The sequence below is a fragment of the Rhinoderma darwinii genome, chromosome 1, assembly GCF_050947455.1.
Source record: "Rhinoderma darwinii isolate aRhiDar2 chromosome 1, aRhiDar2.hap1, whole genome shotgun sequence".
Taxonomy (NCBI): Eukaryota; Metazoa; Chordata; class Amphibia; order Anura; family Rhinodermatidae; genus Rhinoderma; species Rhinoderma darwinii.
In genome coordinates this window covers 502314861-502335023 of record NC_134687.1, presented here as the reverse complement: position 1 = coordinate 502335023, position 20163 = coordinate 502314861, and the positions used below count along the sequence as shown (strand labels likewise).

Here is a 20163-nt window from a genome sequence, read left to right as displayed (position 1 = left end):
TATAAAAGCAAGAGTATCTGCCTCAAAATGCAATTTGAATTTTTTTATAATAAATATATTATTATTATTATTATTCATTTTGGGTCAAACCTGGTGCTAACTTAGCCTATCCAATAGGGTTCCACACGCTGGTGTTCTTCAATTCAACACCAGTGCTGCATAATTTCTGACAAATTGATAAATCTTTCACACTGTGGATGGTCAGATTGCTTACAGTAGAATTGCAAAGAGCTGCTCTGGCAAATGTCTTTAGCTCAGTATAAGAAGATGTGGTCTAGAGAAGATATAGTCTTGCTGGGATCTGTTCACATTTGCGTCAGAGGCTCCGTTGGGTCTTCCGTCGTAGATCTGGTGAAATATACCGGAAGGTATATTTCAGCACGCTGTGCTATTGCTTACAGTAAAATGACAGAAACCTAATGGCACCCATTAAAGTCAACAGGTTCCACCAGGCGCCTTTTGTGTCTGTGATATAATTGCTCCGACACTTAGTGCAGTTCTGAACGAAGCCTAAATGAAGCCTTTATGGTCAGTAATCCTGTTCGAGTACTGCAAGATAATGTTCTGATGGATTGACTGTTCAGATGGTATGTACTGTACAATGAGTCATGAGAGAATTTGGCTGCATTACAAGCACAGCGTTGTGCCTAACCATGTACAAGAATGAAATGGGAACACATTCTGTATTTAACAACGCAAGCTGTGTGGCGGGAATCGTATGTGCGGTGGAGGCTTATTAGACGCACGCTGGATGTTAATGCAAGTCATGCCTATACTCATGACCATGCCCCGTACAGAGAAGTCGATTCTTTGTCACATCTGACTGGACAAGGAAGGTTTCTGAATCGTTTTTATGTTTTGGAAATGGTTTTACTCTGGAGCAAAGTCAATCTGAGGTCTTTATCCTCAGAATTGTAAAGCCCTTGGGTCACCCACAGTTCATGTAATTTCATCATGTGAATCTTCTTTCCACTTGTCATTTGGTAGACAACTAACATTAAAATCTACTTTCCAATACGTTTCCATTGTAAGAAACCACCAGCATAAATGCTTTTCCTCTATATACTCCTTTACTACTTGGTTAGGCCGTGGTGCTGCGTTTCTTGAATACAAAGCACGATTCTCTATTTTTGTCGTTCAAAATAGGTGGTTGGCAAACCGCGTACAGAAACTGCTTTATTTACACACGCTGTATCGCAAAACTGATTTCCATAAATTGGTCCTAGGAATATTTCCTAGCACTGCTTCTCTAAAGAGTTTACTGTAGTTTCCAAAAACTTTTAATATGTTAGAGACCTATCAAAAGTTTTGATTGGTGGAGGTTTTGGGTGCTGAGACCCCACTGTCTCTGAACCAGAGGTGCAGAAGCTGAGCGCCTTGCATCTTCGACTGATGGGCTCTCCTTGGTAGTCTGAAAATGGTTCACATAGACTGTTTGAGCCTGAGCGCTTCTGCACCTTCGATTCAGCGACGGTGGGGGTCTCGGCACCTGAACCCCCACCGAACTTAATCGGTTATGTTTCAGATATTATAAAAAGAAATTGGGGGGGGGGGGGAATACGCTTACTCTTTAAGTGAGGACTGCAGTATATTTAACGTGTCGCTTTTTTTTTTTTTTGAATAAAAAATTCCCCTCCCGTGCCATATTTTTGGCACGTGTAAACCTACCCTTGTACGAATGTTAACTAGGTCTAGGTGCCAGCTCCTAAATGTTCGGAGCCAGGAGCGATACCTGTAGGGCCAGATATGCATCCTGTACGCGATGCAGACTTACTTTGTGGCAGAAAAATAATCATTCCTTCATTTAGATGGGGTTGTCAAACAAAAAAAGGACAATATCTGCACCAAAACCTGCAGCGTGAAGATGGGGCCTAAATGTGAGTCTAGTCTTGCATGTCACTCAAGATTTTGTCCCTCCAGTAGTCAGAATAGAGGTTTGTAAGGGCACATACACACAGGGCAGTAATGGTGCAGCAGAGAGCCGCACTAGGACTGTACCATAACAAAACCACATGTAAATAAACACTTACCGCAACTGTGGTTTTGCCCATGACACAGACGTTAAGTGTATGCCATACAGTTGCATACAACGCCCTTAAACTTCCATGTTAAGAAAATAGGATTATTTTCTGTGGCATAGCAGTCCACTACGTTATTCCATACCTCAAAAAAAGTAATCTAGACTGTGGACAACAGCTGACCACCCCTTTAGGGTATGTGCACACGTAGTGAGCAAAAACGTCTGAAAATACAGAGCTGTTTTCAAGGGAAAACAGCCCCTGATTTTTAGACGTTTTTGGAGCAACTCGCGTTTTTCGTGGCGTTTTTTATGTCCGTTTTTGGAGCGGTTTTCATTGGAGTCTATGAGAAAACGGCTCCAAAAACGTCCAAAGAAGTGTCCTGCACTTCTTTTGACGAGGCTGTATTTTTACGCGTCGTCGTTTGACAGCTGTCAAACGACGACGCGTAAATTACAGGTCGTCTGCAGAGTACGTCGGCAAACCCATTCAAATGAATGGGCAGATGTTTGCCGACGTATTGGAGCCGTATTTTCAGACGTAAAACGAGGCATAATACGCCTTGTTTACGTCTGAAAATAGGTCGTGTGAACCCAGCCTTATGGCCTCTCGTAGTCAGAGCACCAGGAGTAAAGTGTGAAGAAAGCGAGGTGCCCTGGATGAAACCCCAGCATAAATGCTTTTCCTCTATATACTACTCGGTTAGGTCATAGGGCTGCGTTTCTTTAATACAAAGCACAGTTCTCCTATTTTCTATTCTGAACGATAAAAATAAAGGTTAGCAACATACCTTTCCGTTAAACATGTACGCCATGAAAGGCTACTTATAAGCCCATGACTTATACGTTAAAGGTATACCTGTGACTTGTGGCATACGACACCCATAGAGTCCCATGAAAAAAAAAATCTATACAGCGTGGTGTGTGTGCGCGCAGTCTTGGTTTCATTCAGTTGAACTGCTGAAGGTCTGGTGTTTCAGATATAAGGATGCTAAAATGTACCCACTTTATATCCAGAGATAATAAGCAGATGGCTGTAAACGCCAGTCACAAAGTAGGGGTGTGATATTCTTCTTGAAATCTTGCCTGGTGGGATGTTAATATGATTTGTTCCATTTAGTCGTAAAAAGCTGTATAGAAATAACTCTGCACCACAGCGAGCACCTGACTACACATCCTGTGACTTTATGTACTTACAAGATCGTGGAAATAAAGATGAGCTCAATTCAGCCTCCTATGCTCGCATAAACCAAAGGCGACCTTGTGTGCATGGTCGGACGTAGTGTGCGTGTTTTTTTTTTTTTGTTTTTTTTTTCCCTTCTCAACCAGGGTCCTCTGTGGAATGTTCATATATATTTTTTTTTTATATGGGCTACATATTGTAAAATCTTCGCCTTCTCGTTTCGTGCTAATGGATAATGGTTGGCGGAAAACTTCAGTATCAAAGTATTTCGTACATAATAAAGCTGCTCTGCCACATTTCTCGATATATAACAAAGACAGAACTTTTCGTTTTTACCTGATCAGCAATATATGGGGAGGGGGGGTGCAAGAGGTAGGAATTTTTAGATACTGGTTTTTCTTGGGGGGGGGGGGGGGGGGGGTTTGGGCCAATAAAAAAAAAAAAAAAAAAAAAAAATCACACAAATTGTGTATGGAGAAGTCTTCACACAGTGCAGACTTTGCATGCTAAAAAGAAAATTGGATCCAGGAGGGCAGACTTAGAAGAAATATATAAAATAAGGGCTTATGTTTTCTGTTCCTGGGTTTGGCTTAAACAATACATTCAAAACCTGCATTGTGTGAATAAGTTCACACTTGCGTTTTACAATCCGTTACTCTGATCCGTGTTTAGATTAGGGGATGTTCTAAAAATAATGGATTAGTTTAATGCATCTGTCAAAAAAACTGACATCCATTTTTTTTTTTTTTTATCAATTTGTAACGGATTTGTTTTTTGGCACGCTTTTGTGTTTAGTTGATATTCTGTTGCTAGGCTCTTAAATTATTTTTTCCTTCGGGGCCTATAAATGAGTATGAGTACATTCATCAATTCACACCATTATGACAAAGCTAAAAAAAATAACTTTCTCCCTAAACTTTATGTAGATACAGCTCCAAAATGGCAATAGTACGTCTGCTGGGAGTCACTAGAGGTGTTTTCCTGTCAATAGAGTTTTCATTGATTTGCAAAATACCGTCTGCAATTGAGCAAAAGAAAAAAAAAAAAGCTGCTTTTAACTGATGAAAAAAACTGACTATTCTATTCCGGCAAAGCTACGGATCCGGTGCACAACAGAGACAAACGGAAACCATGGGCACCAGATCCATTTGCGTCTGTTCAGGGTCCCGTTCTGATGGAAAGCTCCGATGGAATGTCAGAACGGGACCCTAACGCAGATGTGAATAAAGCCTAAATCCTAAAAAAAAAAAAACGGATGACTAAGGCTTCGTTCACATCTGCGCTAGGGCTCCGTTCTGCCTTTCCGTCGTAACGGAGCCCTGACAGACACAAAAGGAAACAATGGGTTTCCGTTTCCATCCCGATTGATTGCAATAGTGACAGATCCGGTGCCAATAGTTTACGTTTGCCTCCATTGTGCAAGGGCTCCATTGTCTTGACGGAATCCATAGCGTAGTCTACTACGCTATTCCATCAAAATGACGGAAACCTTGCACAATGGAGGCAAACGGATACCATTGGCACCTGATCTGTCACCATTGAAATCAATGGGGATGGAAACCCATGGTTTTCTTTTGTCTGTCAGGGCTCCGTTACAACGGAAAGTCAGAACGGAGCCCTAGCGCAGATGTGAACGAAGCCTAACATAATGGAAGCTAACGGATGCAATTAAAAATACTGTTAATTTCAATGGGATTTTTAACGAATTCGTTTATCAGTTATTTTAATATAACAGATCAGAGTAACTGATTTTACAACGCAAGTGTGAACTTAGCCTAAGGCCTTGGACCTATATCGTTCTTTCGTTACATAGCGACAAAACCTGACTATATCCAGGTCTGTTCTTCAGCAAAGTCTGACTTTCTTTGATTAGTTTGCATATTTTAGTTCTAGCGTGCACGGTATATACTCTATAATTGAATTGCTATAATGCAGCACATGTGTTTTATTACTTGGAACATAACTGCAGGATTAGTCACAGAAGATTTCTACACAAGGGCTCTGGAGACTTTTAATGACTATTTCCAAGGGAGGGCACCGTTGTACTTTATGATTAACTCTTCATTTGTTCACAAAATAGCCTGTTCATGGAAAATGTATAGAAATATACAGGTTGCCTTATGTATGAATGTCACAATGCATGTGTGAGCATAGTCTAATGAAAGCCATCATGTTGTGCTGGATCTGTCGTACGACCAATTCCAGTGATTTTTATAATTGACTTAGGCCCAGTTCACATCTGCGTTAGCGGCTCCGTAAAGGCCGGGTTCCCACACAGCGTAAACTATGCGGAACTTCTGCAACGGAATTCTGTGCGAAATTTCCGCAGCATTTACAGGAGCAGCAAAACTGATGACATTTTTAAAATCTCTTGCCCACTCTGCGGTAAAAAACACAGCGAAATCGTTAACCAATTGACCTGCGGTTCGGAATTGAAATCCGCGGAATGTCCATTTATGCTGCGTTTTTGTTGCCTTTCTATTGCAGGTTTTTCCCCATTCCATGTGGATTCAAAACCCGCAACAGAAAGCCAAGTGTAGCGACTTTATTCATACTTGCCCAGAACTCCCTTCTTCCTCCAGTCCGGCCTCCTGGGATGACACTTCATCCCATGTGACCACTGCAGCAGTCACATGGGCTTTAGCATCATCCAGGGAGGCTGGACGTAACCGCCACGGACGGATAAGTCACCATGACAACAGGCCTTTTTAAAAAAAAAAAAAAAAAAAATGTATTTATTTCTACGCTGCAAACCACACTACAATGTGGTAGAGCTGTAGGGACTTTGTGTACCACTAAACAAGCCCCAGGTACACGGCTCTCCCGTTTTTAATTCTGCTAATGTGAACCTTTGGGTAGCTACAATCTCAGGCTAAGTTCACACTTTGTTTTTGTCCAATATCTGTCATACATCTATACACTTTTTTTTTTTTTTTCTGTTTTTTTTATAAATGTATTTGTCAACTGACGTGGTGTAAACTTGTTCAAAACAAACATTAAAGAGGACCTGTCACCTCTCCTGACATGTCTGTCTTAGTATATAATTGTATTCCCCATGAAATAACAATTCTGGAACGTCTTTACTTAGAACTGTGTTGTGCTGTTATTCCTAGAGATGTATGAATTATTGTCAACTGGGGGTTTTGTTTGCATGTTTCCTTTAAAGAAAAACAGACACATCACATTGATACTAAGGCCTTATTCACACGACCGGGTCCGAGTGTCAGTCGATAAAATCGGCCGTTTTTCCTGGTCGGTTTGCATCTGCTCCGGGCCGTGTTGCCGTTTTTAACGGCCGATTTTGACCCATTTTGCATCTGTGTTTTTTTCCCCTGTCCGTTTTTAAAATCTGATGAATTTCACTTGTAAATTTTTGCCACACACTTCCCTCTTTTTGCCACACACTTCCCTCTGTGGATCCTGTCCCTGTCTTCAATGTCCACATATGAATACAGTGAAGTTAGGGACTTCTCCTGGAGCAGAGACACCGCCGGGGATTTAGCTTTAGAAGTCCCTGACGTCATATGTGGACAGTAAAGTCAGGGACTTCTGATGGAGCGGAATCCCCAATCCCCGGCCACAGCGTTGCCGAAGCTCCTACAGGGAGCAAAAGACATACCCTCCTCCTCCTTCTCCTCACATGCACTTCGCACGGAGAGAGAGCGAGCGACGGAAGACACGGCTGTCACTTGGAGCACATTCAAGTGATGGCCGTGTATTACCCGGCCCCATAGACTTCTTTTGTTTTTTTTGTATTTTAAGTTAACTGTTAATCTTGTTAGACCTCATGCACACGACCGTAGTGTTTTTCTGGTCCGCAAATTCCAGGACCGTGTTCCGTGAAATGTCCTCCGCAGTTCATCCGTATGTAATCCGCAGTTCATCCGTATGTAATCCGCAAAATGCGGATAAAAAAAAAAAAGCCTAGGTAAAACAGGATGACGACCGAACTCATTCCCGGTCGTCGCCTAGCAACACATCCGCAAACTGCGGTTGACACACGGAGGTGTACCCGCATTTTCCACGGGCCCATTGACTTCTATGGGCATGTCCGCATCGAATTTGCGGGCCGCAATAAGACATGTCCTGAGTTTCCGCGGCACGGATTTGCGGACATGCGGAGACCTGTGAAAACACGGATAGTGTGTATGGGCCCATAGAAATAAATGGGTCCGCAATTCTCCCGTGGATTTGCGGGGGAATTGCGGGCGCAAAAACACGTTCGTGTGCATGGGGCCTTAGTGTAGCCTTAATGTTTAACTCAATAGTTTTCGTGGCAGCCTGGGGCCTAATTAAGTCCCCCATGTCCGCCATCTTTGTGGTCCTATTAAGTATCGCAGTATATTGTGCAAGCGTATGTGTAAAAATAGATGCAGAATAAAGTTAACATGTCATTTTTACCGCCGTAAAAACGAAACCCAAAAAACAATCACTTTTTCCCATTCCACTCCAGACTTGTTTTTGTTTCCCAGTACATTATATGGTACAATAAACGGTGACTTGAAAAACTACAATGCGTCCTGCAAAAAACAAGGCTTCATACGGCTATATAATTGAAAAAATAGATTGAAGGAAAAAACGAAAGTGAAAATTGGAAAATAGTTGCCGTGGGAAGGGGTTAAAGAGGTATTCTTGAAGGAAAAAAAAACTTGGCGTTCACAATTATTGCACAATCTGTAATTGATCCTGTAATTTCCTCATCCGTCGTGCCTTTTTTCCAGAATTTGCACAATAGTGCAGCATTTCCTGCTTTTAATAAACCACTTGCCCAGTAGATTGCTTTAGTTTTTATTATTTTGGTTTGAACATATTTGACTGTAAAATTCTGTTTCCGTATTTATACTACTGTGTAACGTGCAAATTGTTTTATGGTGTAAATAATTTTAGTAGTCACAGGGTTAATGAATCTATGATCATCAATTTTAACCTCTTAATGCAAATTGACTAAAGCTCAAAAGCATTGCCTGTGCGATCACCATGGGAGCCGCGATCAATCGTGATTTGTTAGGAAAGGGGCTCTCTGTCAATTTGTCAGTGTTACGCAACACAATCGCGGGGTACTGATCATTTGGCATCACAGGCGGAGGCCTACCAAAAGCCCCTAGCCCTATTGGGCACAGCCTAATTCAAAAATCTGTTTTACTGCAAGTTTTATTGAAGCGGTCAAATGATCGCATTCTGAAGTCCCTAGAGGTACTAAATATATAGATAGATATATTCAAGTTTATTTTTTTATTTTTTCCTTCATGAAAAGCTGCTTTCACTTTGCAAAATTGTTAAAGAAACAAAACATGTGTATGGTATTTCCACAATTTTAGCTACCCGTATAATAAAGTGAACACGTTATTTATACTGCAAGATCAGGTTTTTTATAAAAAATGGTGGAACTGCAGATATAGATAGATATACATATTAATAATCTATGTACCCTAAAACAAGCCCACATACGGCTACATTAAAAAAATTAAAAGTTATGGCTCTTCGAATGTGCCAACTTAAACTATTCTCCCATTAAATGTGTGGCTATTGAGCAAAAGTAGAAAAAAAAAAAAAGTGAAATCATTAGCCATAATCGTACCGACCCGTAATATAAAGAAAACCTGTTATATATGGTGAATGGCGTGATTTAAAGCGCGCAAAAGTATTGCGGCCCATCCATTGTTTCACCCCCCCCCCCCCAAAAAAAATAACACGTTATATGTACCCCAAACTGGTGCCATGGAAAACTACAACTACTCCCACATCCTACGCTACACTGACCGAAAAATGATTGTCATTAATTGCCCAAAATTTGGGTTGGGGGAGGGGGCTCATATACATAATAGTTGTTCAGAATCTCTCTTATATCCACCCATTTGTGTGTTTTTGTTTTTTGTTTTTTTTTGTGATGTCTTATCAAGAGCGGAGCCCTGCTCTTAGTGTAACTGTCCTGGTTTTACTGTAATTCTGTACTGGACATTCTCTTCTATTTGCTCGGTCATAGGTTCAAACTGTACGGAAAAACGGCATGCTGCCTTCCACTGTGTGCCGGGCACATTTTTGTCAGGTGACTGGTGAACACGTGAGCTTGTCAGAAAGAGGGTTTGAGTCTAGTGAGTCATGCTCTTTAGGACGACTTCCTCTTATGTCACCTCTTGGGGATATGCAGGCAGACTTCAGTGTGTAGGTGGAATCATTTCCCAGAGGACAGGTGTGCTGGAGGTAAGAAGAGCTGCTGCGCTGTGTGTTCTCAATACTCGGTTAGATCCATCCAAGTTCCCTTGCCTAGCGTTATTTAAAAAATGGCTAAATTTTTTAGTTTATTGGTAGGTGGGGGGGGGGTTTAGTTGCTTTTATTTTAAGTTTTTCACTTCGTTGATCAGTTTAGATATGAACAAATTGGTTATCTATAGGTGATCTAAAGAACCTCTGAAAACGTTGTAGATTTGTTCTGTACGTGTACCGCTGTTCTCTGGGTCGTATCAGTCGTCCGTGTTTAGAAGTGCAGTTCTCCATGCTGCAAATGTGGAGCAAATTTAATAGAATTCCACCAGCATCCGGTGGGTACTTCTTAGTACATTTTCTATTGCCCTGGTTCGTTCTGCCATTAGCTATTGCCAGTTTAGTGGTTACTGTCAAGTTTTTGCTTTTTTTTTTTGCTAAACCTAGTTAATGTATATTTTACGGTGCAAGGTGTTCTAGAAAAGGATCATGTCCGTAGATCTGATTGTACTCTGCTTTTATAGGTATGCGTAGTTTGTGAACAGTAAGGCTGGGTTCAGACGTTTGGGTCGAAATGTGTCTTTTTTTTTTTTTTTTTTTGTTTTGTTGTCTTTTACTGTGAACTGTAGCAAAATCACACAATGTGGCTGCAATGTGTGAACCTGGTCCTGGAAAATGTCTTCAGCTTCTTTTTACACAAGTAGTACCTGTTGTATTTTTATTTTTTTTCTTTTGTGCATGGTTGGTCTGTAAATATTGTACACCATTTATTCCTGTTTTTATTAGCCACGTTTAATGCAATATTTGACTTGCAATGTTTATATATTTTTACTTTTTACTTTTTTCTATTTGTGTGTATATATATGTATGTGTGTGTATGTATGTATGTGTGTATATATATATATATATGTGTTTTTTTTCTTAAAGCTCTGAAACTGAGAATGGTTCCGATGAAAATAAGGTTGCGAAGCCATATCCTAGTCCTCAAGTCGTGATTAGTGATGCAGACGTAATTGAAACCCGGCAAAAATTACCCCTGTCAAGGTAAATAGCCGTTCCCTTATCCTAATCTTATATAAGACCGAAATCTATTTCTTCTTTAACAATTTGTCCAAAGTTTAGAAATAAATGTCAAGCTTGGATCGAGGCTGATTATTCATATAAATAAAATCTGTGTGTAAGAATTTATAACCGTTCTCCACTTTGAATTAAAATTTTGTGTAAGACGATCAAGGCGAATAATTGATGTTTTCTATGCAGAATTGCTCTAAGTAGTTTCAAGTGTTCACTATTGGTCTAAATGACTTGCATAACACCGACTTCAGTATGTAGCAAGAGAAAGTGTTAGGCCTCATGCACGCGAACGTGCTTTTGCGGTCGCAAGTCCCCCGAAAATCCACGGGAGAATTGCGGCCCCGTTTATTCGGATGGGGCCATGCACACGACCGTTAGAAAATAATGGCCGCGGCTGTCACTCCGTGGCCGGCCTACCCGGAAATCCAGGCCGTACACATGGCTACGGTCGTGTGCATGAGGCCTTACCGTTTTCCATTAACTGCAGATCACAGCATCTTAGGTAGATGAACATTTTGCCTTTTGGATCTGCAAACATGCACAGTTGTCTCCGGAGCTTTCTTTCAAAGTAAGCATAATGGCACACTACCACCCTTAGGCCGCATGCACACGATGCGCAGCAAATCAGCAGCGTAATACATTCCAAGCAAAGTAAATTATTTCAAGGAATCACACCTACTTTTTTTTTTTTGTGCATGTAAATTGACCTGCTCTGCGTATTGTAAAATTCACAGCATGTCAACTTACTTTGCCTTTCCACTTGCGAATTGTATTGGACTAATGTAAAGAAAAAAAAAAACACCTATTTCCACACCAAAAAAACGCACTATTAGTTTCAGATTTTACCTGTGGATTTTCTGCACCAAATTACACAAGTTTTATTTTTATATATTTTTTTAAAATATTTTGTCTAATCTCCCTATGAAACGGCTTCTCTATTTAAATTGCTCTAAATACAAACTATTCTCCCACGAATATATTGTTCTTTCCTGGGAGATTGCAAAAGGACAGGTCATATAAAACCCCAATTTTGGTTTGTGTGGGTTTTTTCTTTGGATTTCGGGCATAGGGCCCTGTCTGAGGCACACAATAGATTAGGGGTTTGCGTCTACAAGTACAGCACACACGTGACAGACACATTGGAGGATTGGTTACATTCGTCTTGACAGGATTAATATAGGTCCAGTTCACCAAATACTGAGTTCAGGTACTTTTAGTTCCTTCTTCCTTGAAGTGCCCGCGCCCCTTCCCAACCTTTATATAGAAAGCAGACTGCACATTTCTTCTTAGAAAAAGATGTACTTGAAGAGGTTGTCCCGTCGTAGCTGCAAGGTGGAACGGAGTTCTCCTAGCCTGGATGATCCATCAAGAAGTTTAACTGAGGAGCTACACCGCAAAGCTTCATGGTCCCACATTTTTAAAACCTAAGACATTTTGTTAGTTAGGAGCATCTTTAATTCTATGTAAATGGTTGTGTCTGTATACAGTATGCACAACGTGTAGTAAAGCAGAGTTTGTTCTTGCATCAGCTTTGTTTGTCATTTGACGCAACTCTTAACGATATATTGGTGATTTATGTGGGATTTTTCTATCGGCCTGTAGTTCTTAATATTATTCACACAAACTTAAATTTTTCTACTTCTTAAAGGTCCAAGACATATGATTCCTCATTAAACCTTGACGTGAAGAATGACACGATGAAGCTTGAAAGGAAAAAATCTTCTTCAAGCCAGGTGAGAATAATTTCTGAGTTTGTCTTCTGAACGTGTGTGTCTATATAATAGATGGATATATCTATATATCTATATCCATATCCATGTATGTATGTGTTTTTTTGTTTTGGTTTTTCTCCATGTTTTTTGTTCTCCTATGGATGAACGCCAGGAAAAAAACCACTATGAAATCACTCGCCACTCTTCGAAATGCTTTTCTTTGAGGTTACAGATTAAAATGTCTGCATTCTTGGAAACCCAGTAAGACCTCATTCGTATGCACAGGCATTCAATTTACATCTGCCCTAACACCTGTATCCACCCCTCTCTGCACTTGATAATCTTATCCATTAGACACCACTCTGCTCCACCAGCACCAATTAACCCCAACCCCTCTACCACAATGTCTGAATAACAACCCTGAAATTGACAGAGGTGTGAAAATGTGCCAAATTTATTTAGAAGCGCACATCTTTGGCTGTCCAGGCGACAAATGCAAATTTTATATGTTCTATGAGCAGGTGTGGATTTGTGCCATAACTTATGCCAGTTTCTAGTGTAAATTAAAGGGGGTTTCCCATCTGACATTTATGACCTATCCACACGACATGTCCGATAGTTGTGGGACCCAAATCTATCTGACATTTATGACCTATCCTGTGGATAGGTCTTAAACGTCTCTGGGAAAACCCCTTTAAGGTAAATTTGTTATGTCAGAGGTTCTCGATATTCAACCCCACCTTTTCTCTCCACTTTCAGAAAGTGTGAGAGGTAAAAAGTTGCAGAAATTATTATTTTTTTTTAACACCCAAAAACTGGTGTCAACTTTTTTTTCTAATATATTCCTCCCTATGGTGTCCTAGAGCAGTGCTTCTCGGACAGTGAGGCGGACCTCACTGTTGAGGCTCCCTCCAGTAGTTGGGGAGGCAGAAGTGATACGTTGCTCAGATATTTCTATGGTTGCATCAATCTTTGGTTTAACAACGTAACTAACTTCTTTTGTTTGTGTATAAATATTCTACTGAGTTTAGGAGAAATAATTTAAGATAAATCTAGGTAACTTTTAAGACTTTCGCCATGGACTAAGGCCTTATTCACATGTGCGTAGTTCACGTCCGTGATAATCACGCGCATCGCACGGACCTATGTAGCTCAATGGGGCCGTTCAGACAGTCCGTGATTTTCACACAGCGTGTGTCCGCTGCGTAACACTCACATCTCCTATAGTAGAGCGGTTTTCACGCACCCATTGAAGTCAATGGGTGCGTGAAAATCATGCGTGGCACACGGATACACTTCCGTGTGCTGCGCGTAATTCGCGCAACTTTAAGAAATGAAGGCAAAAATAAAAGCACCTCCTTCATTTCAGATTTTAAACCTAAAAACTGTGTCAAAACTATGCCATATGCGCAAAAATCACGCAGCCACGCACCAAACACTTATGACACATGAAACTTCAACGTACAAAAACCGCTGTTTTTTTGTGCACGCAAAACTCACACGTTCGTGTGAATAAGGCTTAAGACAATAGTGAGGCACTAGCAGTACCCTAGTCTGGCTGGTGAGGCCTTAGTAGAAAAGACTGATAAGCTCTGTCTTAGTGGATGGTGGTGTGATATAATGTGGTGTTTGGTATAAATGTAGGTTTACATAGATTTTCTATAAAACAAAGATTTTCTTCACTTTCTCTTCTCCTTCTTCTTTTTTTTTTTTTTTTTTTTTTTTTGTTACCCTTAGCTTTCAAAGGCAAATGCACAATTTCATAAGTTGTTCAAGGATGTACCAAAGGATGAAATGTTAAGAGAAAGTAAGTATGAAAATAGTCTTCCCAGTTGTAGAATCTAGAAAGCAAAATTGAGGTTTTCAGCCCTTCTATAATCAGCGATCAGTAAATTGAATTTGCTTAGGGCCTGTTCACATCACATTTCTTATTTCCGTTGGAGGTATACGTCAGGAGGTATTCTGACTTATACATTTGACGGAAGGCACTGACGTATCCCACTGTATAAGCATACAGTGGGATACGTCGCCTGGACACAGTGCTACTTTAAGCGCTGAGCCTGGAGAAGCCCCTGACGTCCGTGATGCCAGGGGTTTTTAACTATGTAGTCCCCGGCCACAGCATTACAAGCGCTCTGGCCAGGGACTCCTGTCTGGACAGTGACATTAGGAGCCTTGAGATGCCAGAAACCCTGGTCAGAGCATCGTTAACAGTCCTGGAGGAACCCCTGGTGTCACTGTCCATATATGGACAGTGATGTTAGGGGCTTTGTAATGCGAGAATCCCTTGCCAGAGTGTCGGCAACGCTCTGGCCAGGAATTTTTCTCCTAGAGGGAGCCCCTGATCCATATATAGAAAGTGATGTCAGGGGCTTTAAACTATGGAGTCCCTGGCCTGAGTATCGGAAACCCTCTGCCCGGGGACTCCGGGAATATAGGAGCCTTTGATGTCACTGTCCGTTATATAGATAGTTACGTCAGGGCCTTCTCCAGTACCGGAGTCCTCGGCCAGAGCACAATCTGTGCCCTGGCTGGCGACTCCATTGTTGAAAGCCCCTGACATCACTGACCATGATGTCAGTGGCTTCCCCAGGGCCGAGAGCTACCTGATTTCTCTTCCCAGGGATTCCGGCACCGTGTAAGGTCACCAAGGTATATGTTTAACGTATACCTGTGACGGATGCCATATAGTAGCATCCGTCACACACAGGCTCCCATGTATACCCCACAGTATTTTTTTATTTTTTTGCAGACAAAAAAATTAAAAAACTTGCACACTAAAAGATAGAGCCAAAGCGAGATGTGAACAGGCCCTGAGCAGTTTATTAACTAATTACAGGAGGTATATAAAATAACCATTTTAGTTGTTAAGTTACTGTTCTCCGCTATATAATCTGTGTGCAAATTAAAAGACAAATCTATTGTACTTTTCATCTATGTAGTTTCATATTTTTTTTTTATTTGTTACTAAATAGAGAAAATTGATTGCGGCATCTCCCCCTCTACTTTGACCACACTGTAGGAATTAATTTGCAGTATAATATAATTTTATTTTTTTTCTTCCGCCTTTAGGTTTTACCTGTGCATTGCAAAAAGAAATTCTGTATCAAGGAAAGTTATACATTTCAGAGAATTGGATTTGTTTCCATTCAAAGGTTTTTGGGAAGGATACAAAGGTTAGTAGGTTTTGCACACTTTTACAATTTATAAAGAATATTCCATAAGGTATTGGGGAGAATACGTAATTTATGTAAATTATATTATTTTTTTTCCTCCAGATTGTCATTCCCGCTATTGCTGTAACTGTGATCAAGAAAACAAAAACCGCTCTACTTGTGCCAAATGCCATGGTTGTTGCTACAGTAACTGATAGGGTAAGTGGCATACCATGTTATTACTACTGATGAGCTTTTTTTTCAATGTTTTTAATAAAGCCGGACACATGGTTAGGCTATGTTCACACGGGGTATTTTGCCGAGTTTTTTGACGCGGAAACCGCGTCGCAAAAACGGCCCGAGAACGCCTCCCATTGATTCCAATGGGAGGCGTCGGCGTCTTTTTCCCGCGAGCAGTAAAACTGCCTCGTGGGAAAAAGAAGCGACATGCCCTATCTTCGGGCGCTTCCGCCTCTGACCTCCCATTGACTTCAATGGGAGGCAGGAGAAAGCGTATTTCTCGCTGTTTTATGCCCGCGGCGCTCAATGGCCGCGTGCGATAATTGCCGCGAAAATCGGCGTGCAGGGAGAGGAAAATCTGCCTCAAAGTTCCAAATGGAATTTTGAGGCAGATATTCCTCCCCCAAAATACTCCGTGTGAACATAGCCTTACAAGCTTCTGTTGCTTTTTGCCTTGTCTATAAATAATAGAAGTATTTAACTCCTTTGACCAGCCTATTTAGGCCTTAAAAAAAATAGCATTGTCATTAAGTTTTTCCCTAGTCTCCTTCAAAGAGCTAAAACTTTGCATTGACAAAGCTGTATAAGGTCTTGTTTTTTGCAGGACAAGCTGTATTTTTAATAGCACCGTTTTGGGATACATATTTATTGATTAGCTTTTATTAACTTTTTTTTTTTTTGGGGGGGGGGGGGAATAGATAAAAAAAAAACTTTTTTGCCACTTTTTTTTTTTTTTTGCATCCTAAATTTATGCCTTTTTGCCGTGTGGTATAATTAACACTAGGTTTATTCAGCGGGTTGTTACGATTGTAACGATACCAAATTTATATCGTTTTCTTATGTTTTACTACTTTTACACAGTAAAAACACTTGAATATTTGAAGAGCCATAACTTTTTTTTACTTTTCACAGCGTCCCCAGAGTGAGTTAAATAATGTAATAGCTTGATAGTTCGGGTCGTTACAGATGCGGCGATACCAAATGTGTAACTGTTTTTTTTCCTTTTTATAATACACTGCAATACTTCTGTATTGCAGTGTATTACTGCCTATCCATGTCAAACGGACAGGCATCTGCTAGGCCATGCCTCTGGCATGGCCTAGCAGGCATTAACTTGAGGCCTACCTGGGGGCCTTTATTAGGCCCCCGGCGGCCATAAAAGACACCGGCACCCTGCGATCGTATAGCAGGGTGCCGGTGGGTGAGAGGTAGCCCCCACCCTCCAAAACCACTCAGATTAATCTGAGGGGGTTAAATGAGCGGGATCGATACTGATATCGATCTAATCTGTTCAAGCAGGTCTGCTCCCAGCCCCCAGCTGCCTCCGGTAGCTGAGAGCAGGGAGATTTAAATGCTCCCCGCTTTGTTTACTTATTCCGATGCAGCGCCGTAAAAAGTCTACTACATCGGAATAAAGCCTGTTAGTGGGTGGTCGCTAACGGGTTAAAGAGTGCTTTTTAATTAAAACCTCATTTTCTTTCAACAAAACAGAATTTGTTTATATTAAAGGGGTTGTCCCAAGATTTAATGTTCTCCCTTAACCACAGGATAGGTACTAACATGCTGATCAGTGGGGGTCTGACAACTGCGACCAACCCCCCCCCAACCGATCACGAGAAACAGTCCAGTTCCTCCGAATGGATTGGCATACGCACTGCTTCTCCATTCACGGTCTATGGGACTGCCAGAGATAGCAGAGCGCTGCACTCTGCTATCTCTGGCAGTTCCACAGCGAATGAATGGAGCAGCAGGACACACAGGCGACCTGCGCCTCCATTCATTCGGAGAAACGGAACCCCCGTTCTCATGATCGATGGGAGTCCTAGTGATGAGACCCCCACCGATCAGCATGTTCTCGCCTATCCTGTGGTTAGGGGATAACCTTTAATCTTGGGACAACTACTTTATGTAAAATAAGTTTTGACCTATTATCGCTCTTGAAATTTTCTAAAATATTTTTGATCCTAAATATCTTTACATAGCCTTTTATAGAATTATTTCAGTTGATAAAGTATTCTTGAATGAATTTGAATTTAATTTCTCGTAAATTGTTTGCTTTGCAGTTTATATTTGTGTCTCTGTTATCACGAGATTCGACCTACAAGTTATTAAAATCTGTGTGCAGCCATTTAGATGTGAGTATATGAACCAGATGTCCAGTCTATATGTCTCTGCTCTATTAACAGTGAGACGGTCGTGCAATACCTTGCACGGCTGCTACAAATGTGACAGCGTGATGAAGTACGGACAAAGAAGAACCGTGTAAACAATGAAGAGGCTGGGGCGCTCGTACAAGCGCCGTGCTTCCTTCAAACCGCTAATCATCGGGGGGGGGGGGTGCACCAACAGTTGGACCCCCACCAATCTAATATTGATGGCCTTTCCTGAGGATAGGCCATCAATATTAACAACCCAGATAACCACTTTAAATTGAATCTACCTGCACTTACTACTACTATTCTATACTCCTCATTCTTGCCTAAAGGAATATAACTTTACTGTTTTATTGTCTATTTTTATTCATCCAATCCCACATCTTTGTGTGTATGAAGTGGCAAGTTATTATCATAAGGAAATTTTCCATCTGATTGAACATTGACTTCCACTGTGGGTATAGCCTGCCTGAAGCCTCGCACTTGTGTACTGAGTTCAAGTGATAGCTGTAATCCCAATGTTAAGTAATTTAACAACCAATATCCTAATCGAGATGCCAAATTCTGGTTTTATTCATATAAAGCTTAAATGCTATATAATGGAAAGTTATACAGTATCTTAATATGCTTGCTTATTTATTTTTTTCAATATCTAATTTAGTTTTAATATCTTTGTTTGTGGTCCAGTGGATGAAAACATTCTAGTTTACATCCAGAGGCTGAAAATCTGTACATATCTAGTCTTGTCCTCAGCTGAGAAGTGGATACGTTTTGCCTCTAGTCTAGACAAACCACTGTAAGAGAAATGCATTATAATCAAACCAGTAGATTTGTGCTGCTACAAGGGTATCTTTATTTCCATATGCTTAGTAGGAGGATTGACTGCAAACCTTTGTATCCACCTGTCAGCTGAGAGCAGAACTCTCTGACTTTTTGATTTTTCTGTATGTTATTTTTTAATAGATTGCTAGCACTGGAAATAGTCCAAATCCTTCTTCAGAACACAGTTACAGAGGAGAGCGTCCTACATCATTTCCCCTTGTAAGTGAGACGTTATCAACACTAATGTTGGGGAGTTTCCTTTAGGGAGTCGGCCACCAGATTTTTCACACTCAAGCTGCTTACACAGCTGGTATGGTATTGTGAAAAGCATTGCCCACATTTCTTTTTAGTGTTTTGATAGAATCAAGACATCTTATAAAACTAACTCCTTCCCAACACTCGTCGTGTATACACGGCGCACGTCGGGTGGGGGAGTATGAAGCGCGCTCCCGGTTTTAGCCAGCTCCACAGAACAAGCGTGTTGGCTGTATCTGACAGCCGCCGATTCTGTGTAAAGAGTGCGATCCTACTTGTTTAACCCCTTAAATGCTGCGGTCACTAACTGCGGCATTTAAAGAGGCTCTGTCACCAGATTTTGCAACCCCTATCTGCTATTGCAGCAGATAGGCGCTGCAATGTAGATTACAGTAACGTTTTTATTTTTTAAAAACGAGCATTTTTGGCCAAGTTATGACCATTTTCGTATTTATGCAAATGAGGCTTGCAAAAGTCCAAGTGGGCGTGTTTACAGTAAAAGTCCAAGTGGGCGTGTATTATGTGCGTACATCGGGGCGTTTTTACTTCTTTTACTAGCTGGGCGTTCTGACGAGAAGTATCATCCACTTCTCTTCACAACGCCCAGCTTCTGGCAGTGCAGACACACAGCGTGTTCTCCAGAGATCACGCTGTGACGTCACTCACTTCCTGCCCCAGGTCCTGCATCGTGTCGGCCACATCGGCACCAGAGGCTACAGTTGATTCTGCAGCAGCATCAGCGTTTGCAGGTAAGTAGCTACATCGACTTACCTGCAAACGCCGATGCTGCTGCAGAATCAACTGTAGCCTCTGGTGCCGATGTGTCCTCGCTCGTCCGACACGATGCAGGACCTGGGGCAGGAAGTGAGTGATGTCACAGCGTGATCTCTCGATGTAACGAACACAATACACGCCCACTGGGACTTTTGCAAGCCTCATTTGCATAAATACAAAAATGGTCATAACTTGGCCAAAAATGCTCGTTTTTAAAAAATAAAAACGTTACTGTAATCTACATTGCAGCGCCGATCTGCTGCAATAGCAGATAGGGGTTGCAAAATCTGGTGACAGAGCCTCTTTAAGTGGTTAGGAACAGGTGTCGGACCCCTGTAACACTGCAACTGCTGAAGGGCCCCCCCCCAGGTCTGCTATCTTTGTACTCGTATGAAGCCCTGCTTCCGCCTCCAGCAGGGCTTCATAGGAGAGTGTCAGTATAGCTATATACTGCAATACACAAGTAAAAATTTAAGTACAGTAAAATAGTGCGTTTTAAAATCTATAAAAATACTAAGGTAAAAAGAAGAAAATTACACCAAACACAATGTTAAAAGAAAATGAACATAACTGGTAT

At 41.2% G+C, this 20163-nt stretch overlaps 1 protein-coding gene across 2 annotated transcripts in view; it reads left to right on the top strand.

Annotated features, from left to right (window-relative positions):
* GRAMD2B (GRAM domain containing 2B) overlaps positions 1–20163 on the top strand; it is a 177221-nt gene that overhangs the window by 140030 nt on the left and 17028 nt on the right. For both annotated transcript variants that reach the window (XM_075854800.1, XM_075854801.1), the window contains exons 2-8: positions 10329–10445; positions 12124–12208; positions 13925–13994; positions 15260–15363; positions 15466–15561; positions 17646–17717; positions 18699–18776. In XM_075854800.1, coding sequence (XP_075710915.1) covers positions 10329–10445; positions 12124–12208; positions 13925–13994; positions 15260–15363; positions 15466–15561; positions 17646–17717; positions 18699–18776 — 622 coding nt within the window. The remainder of the gene's footprint in view (positions 1–10328; positions 10446–12123; positions 12209–13924; positions 13995–15259; positions 15364–15465; positions 15562–17645; positions 17718–18698; positions 18777–20163) is intronic.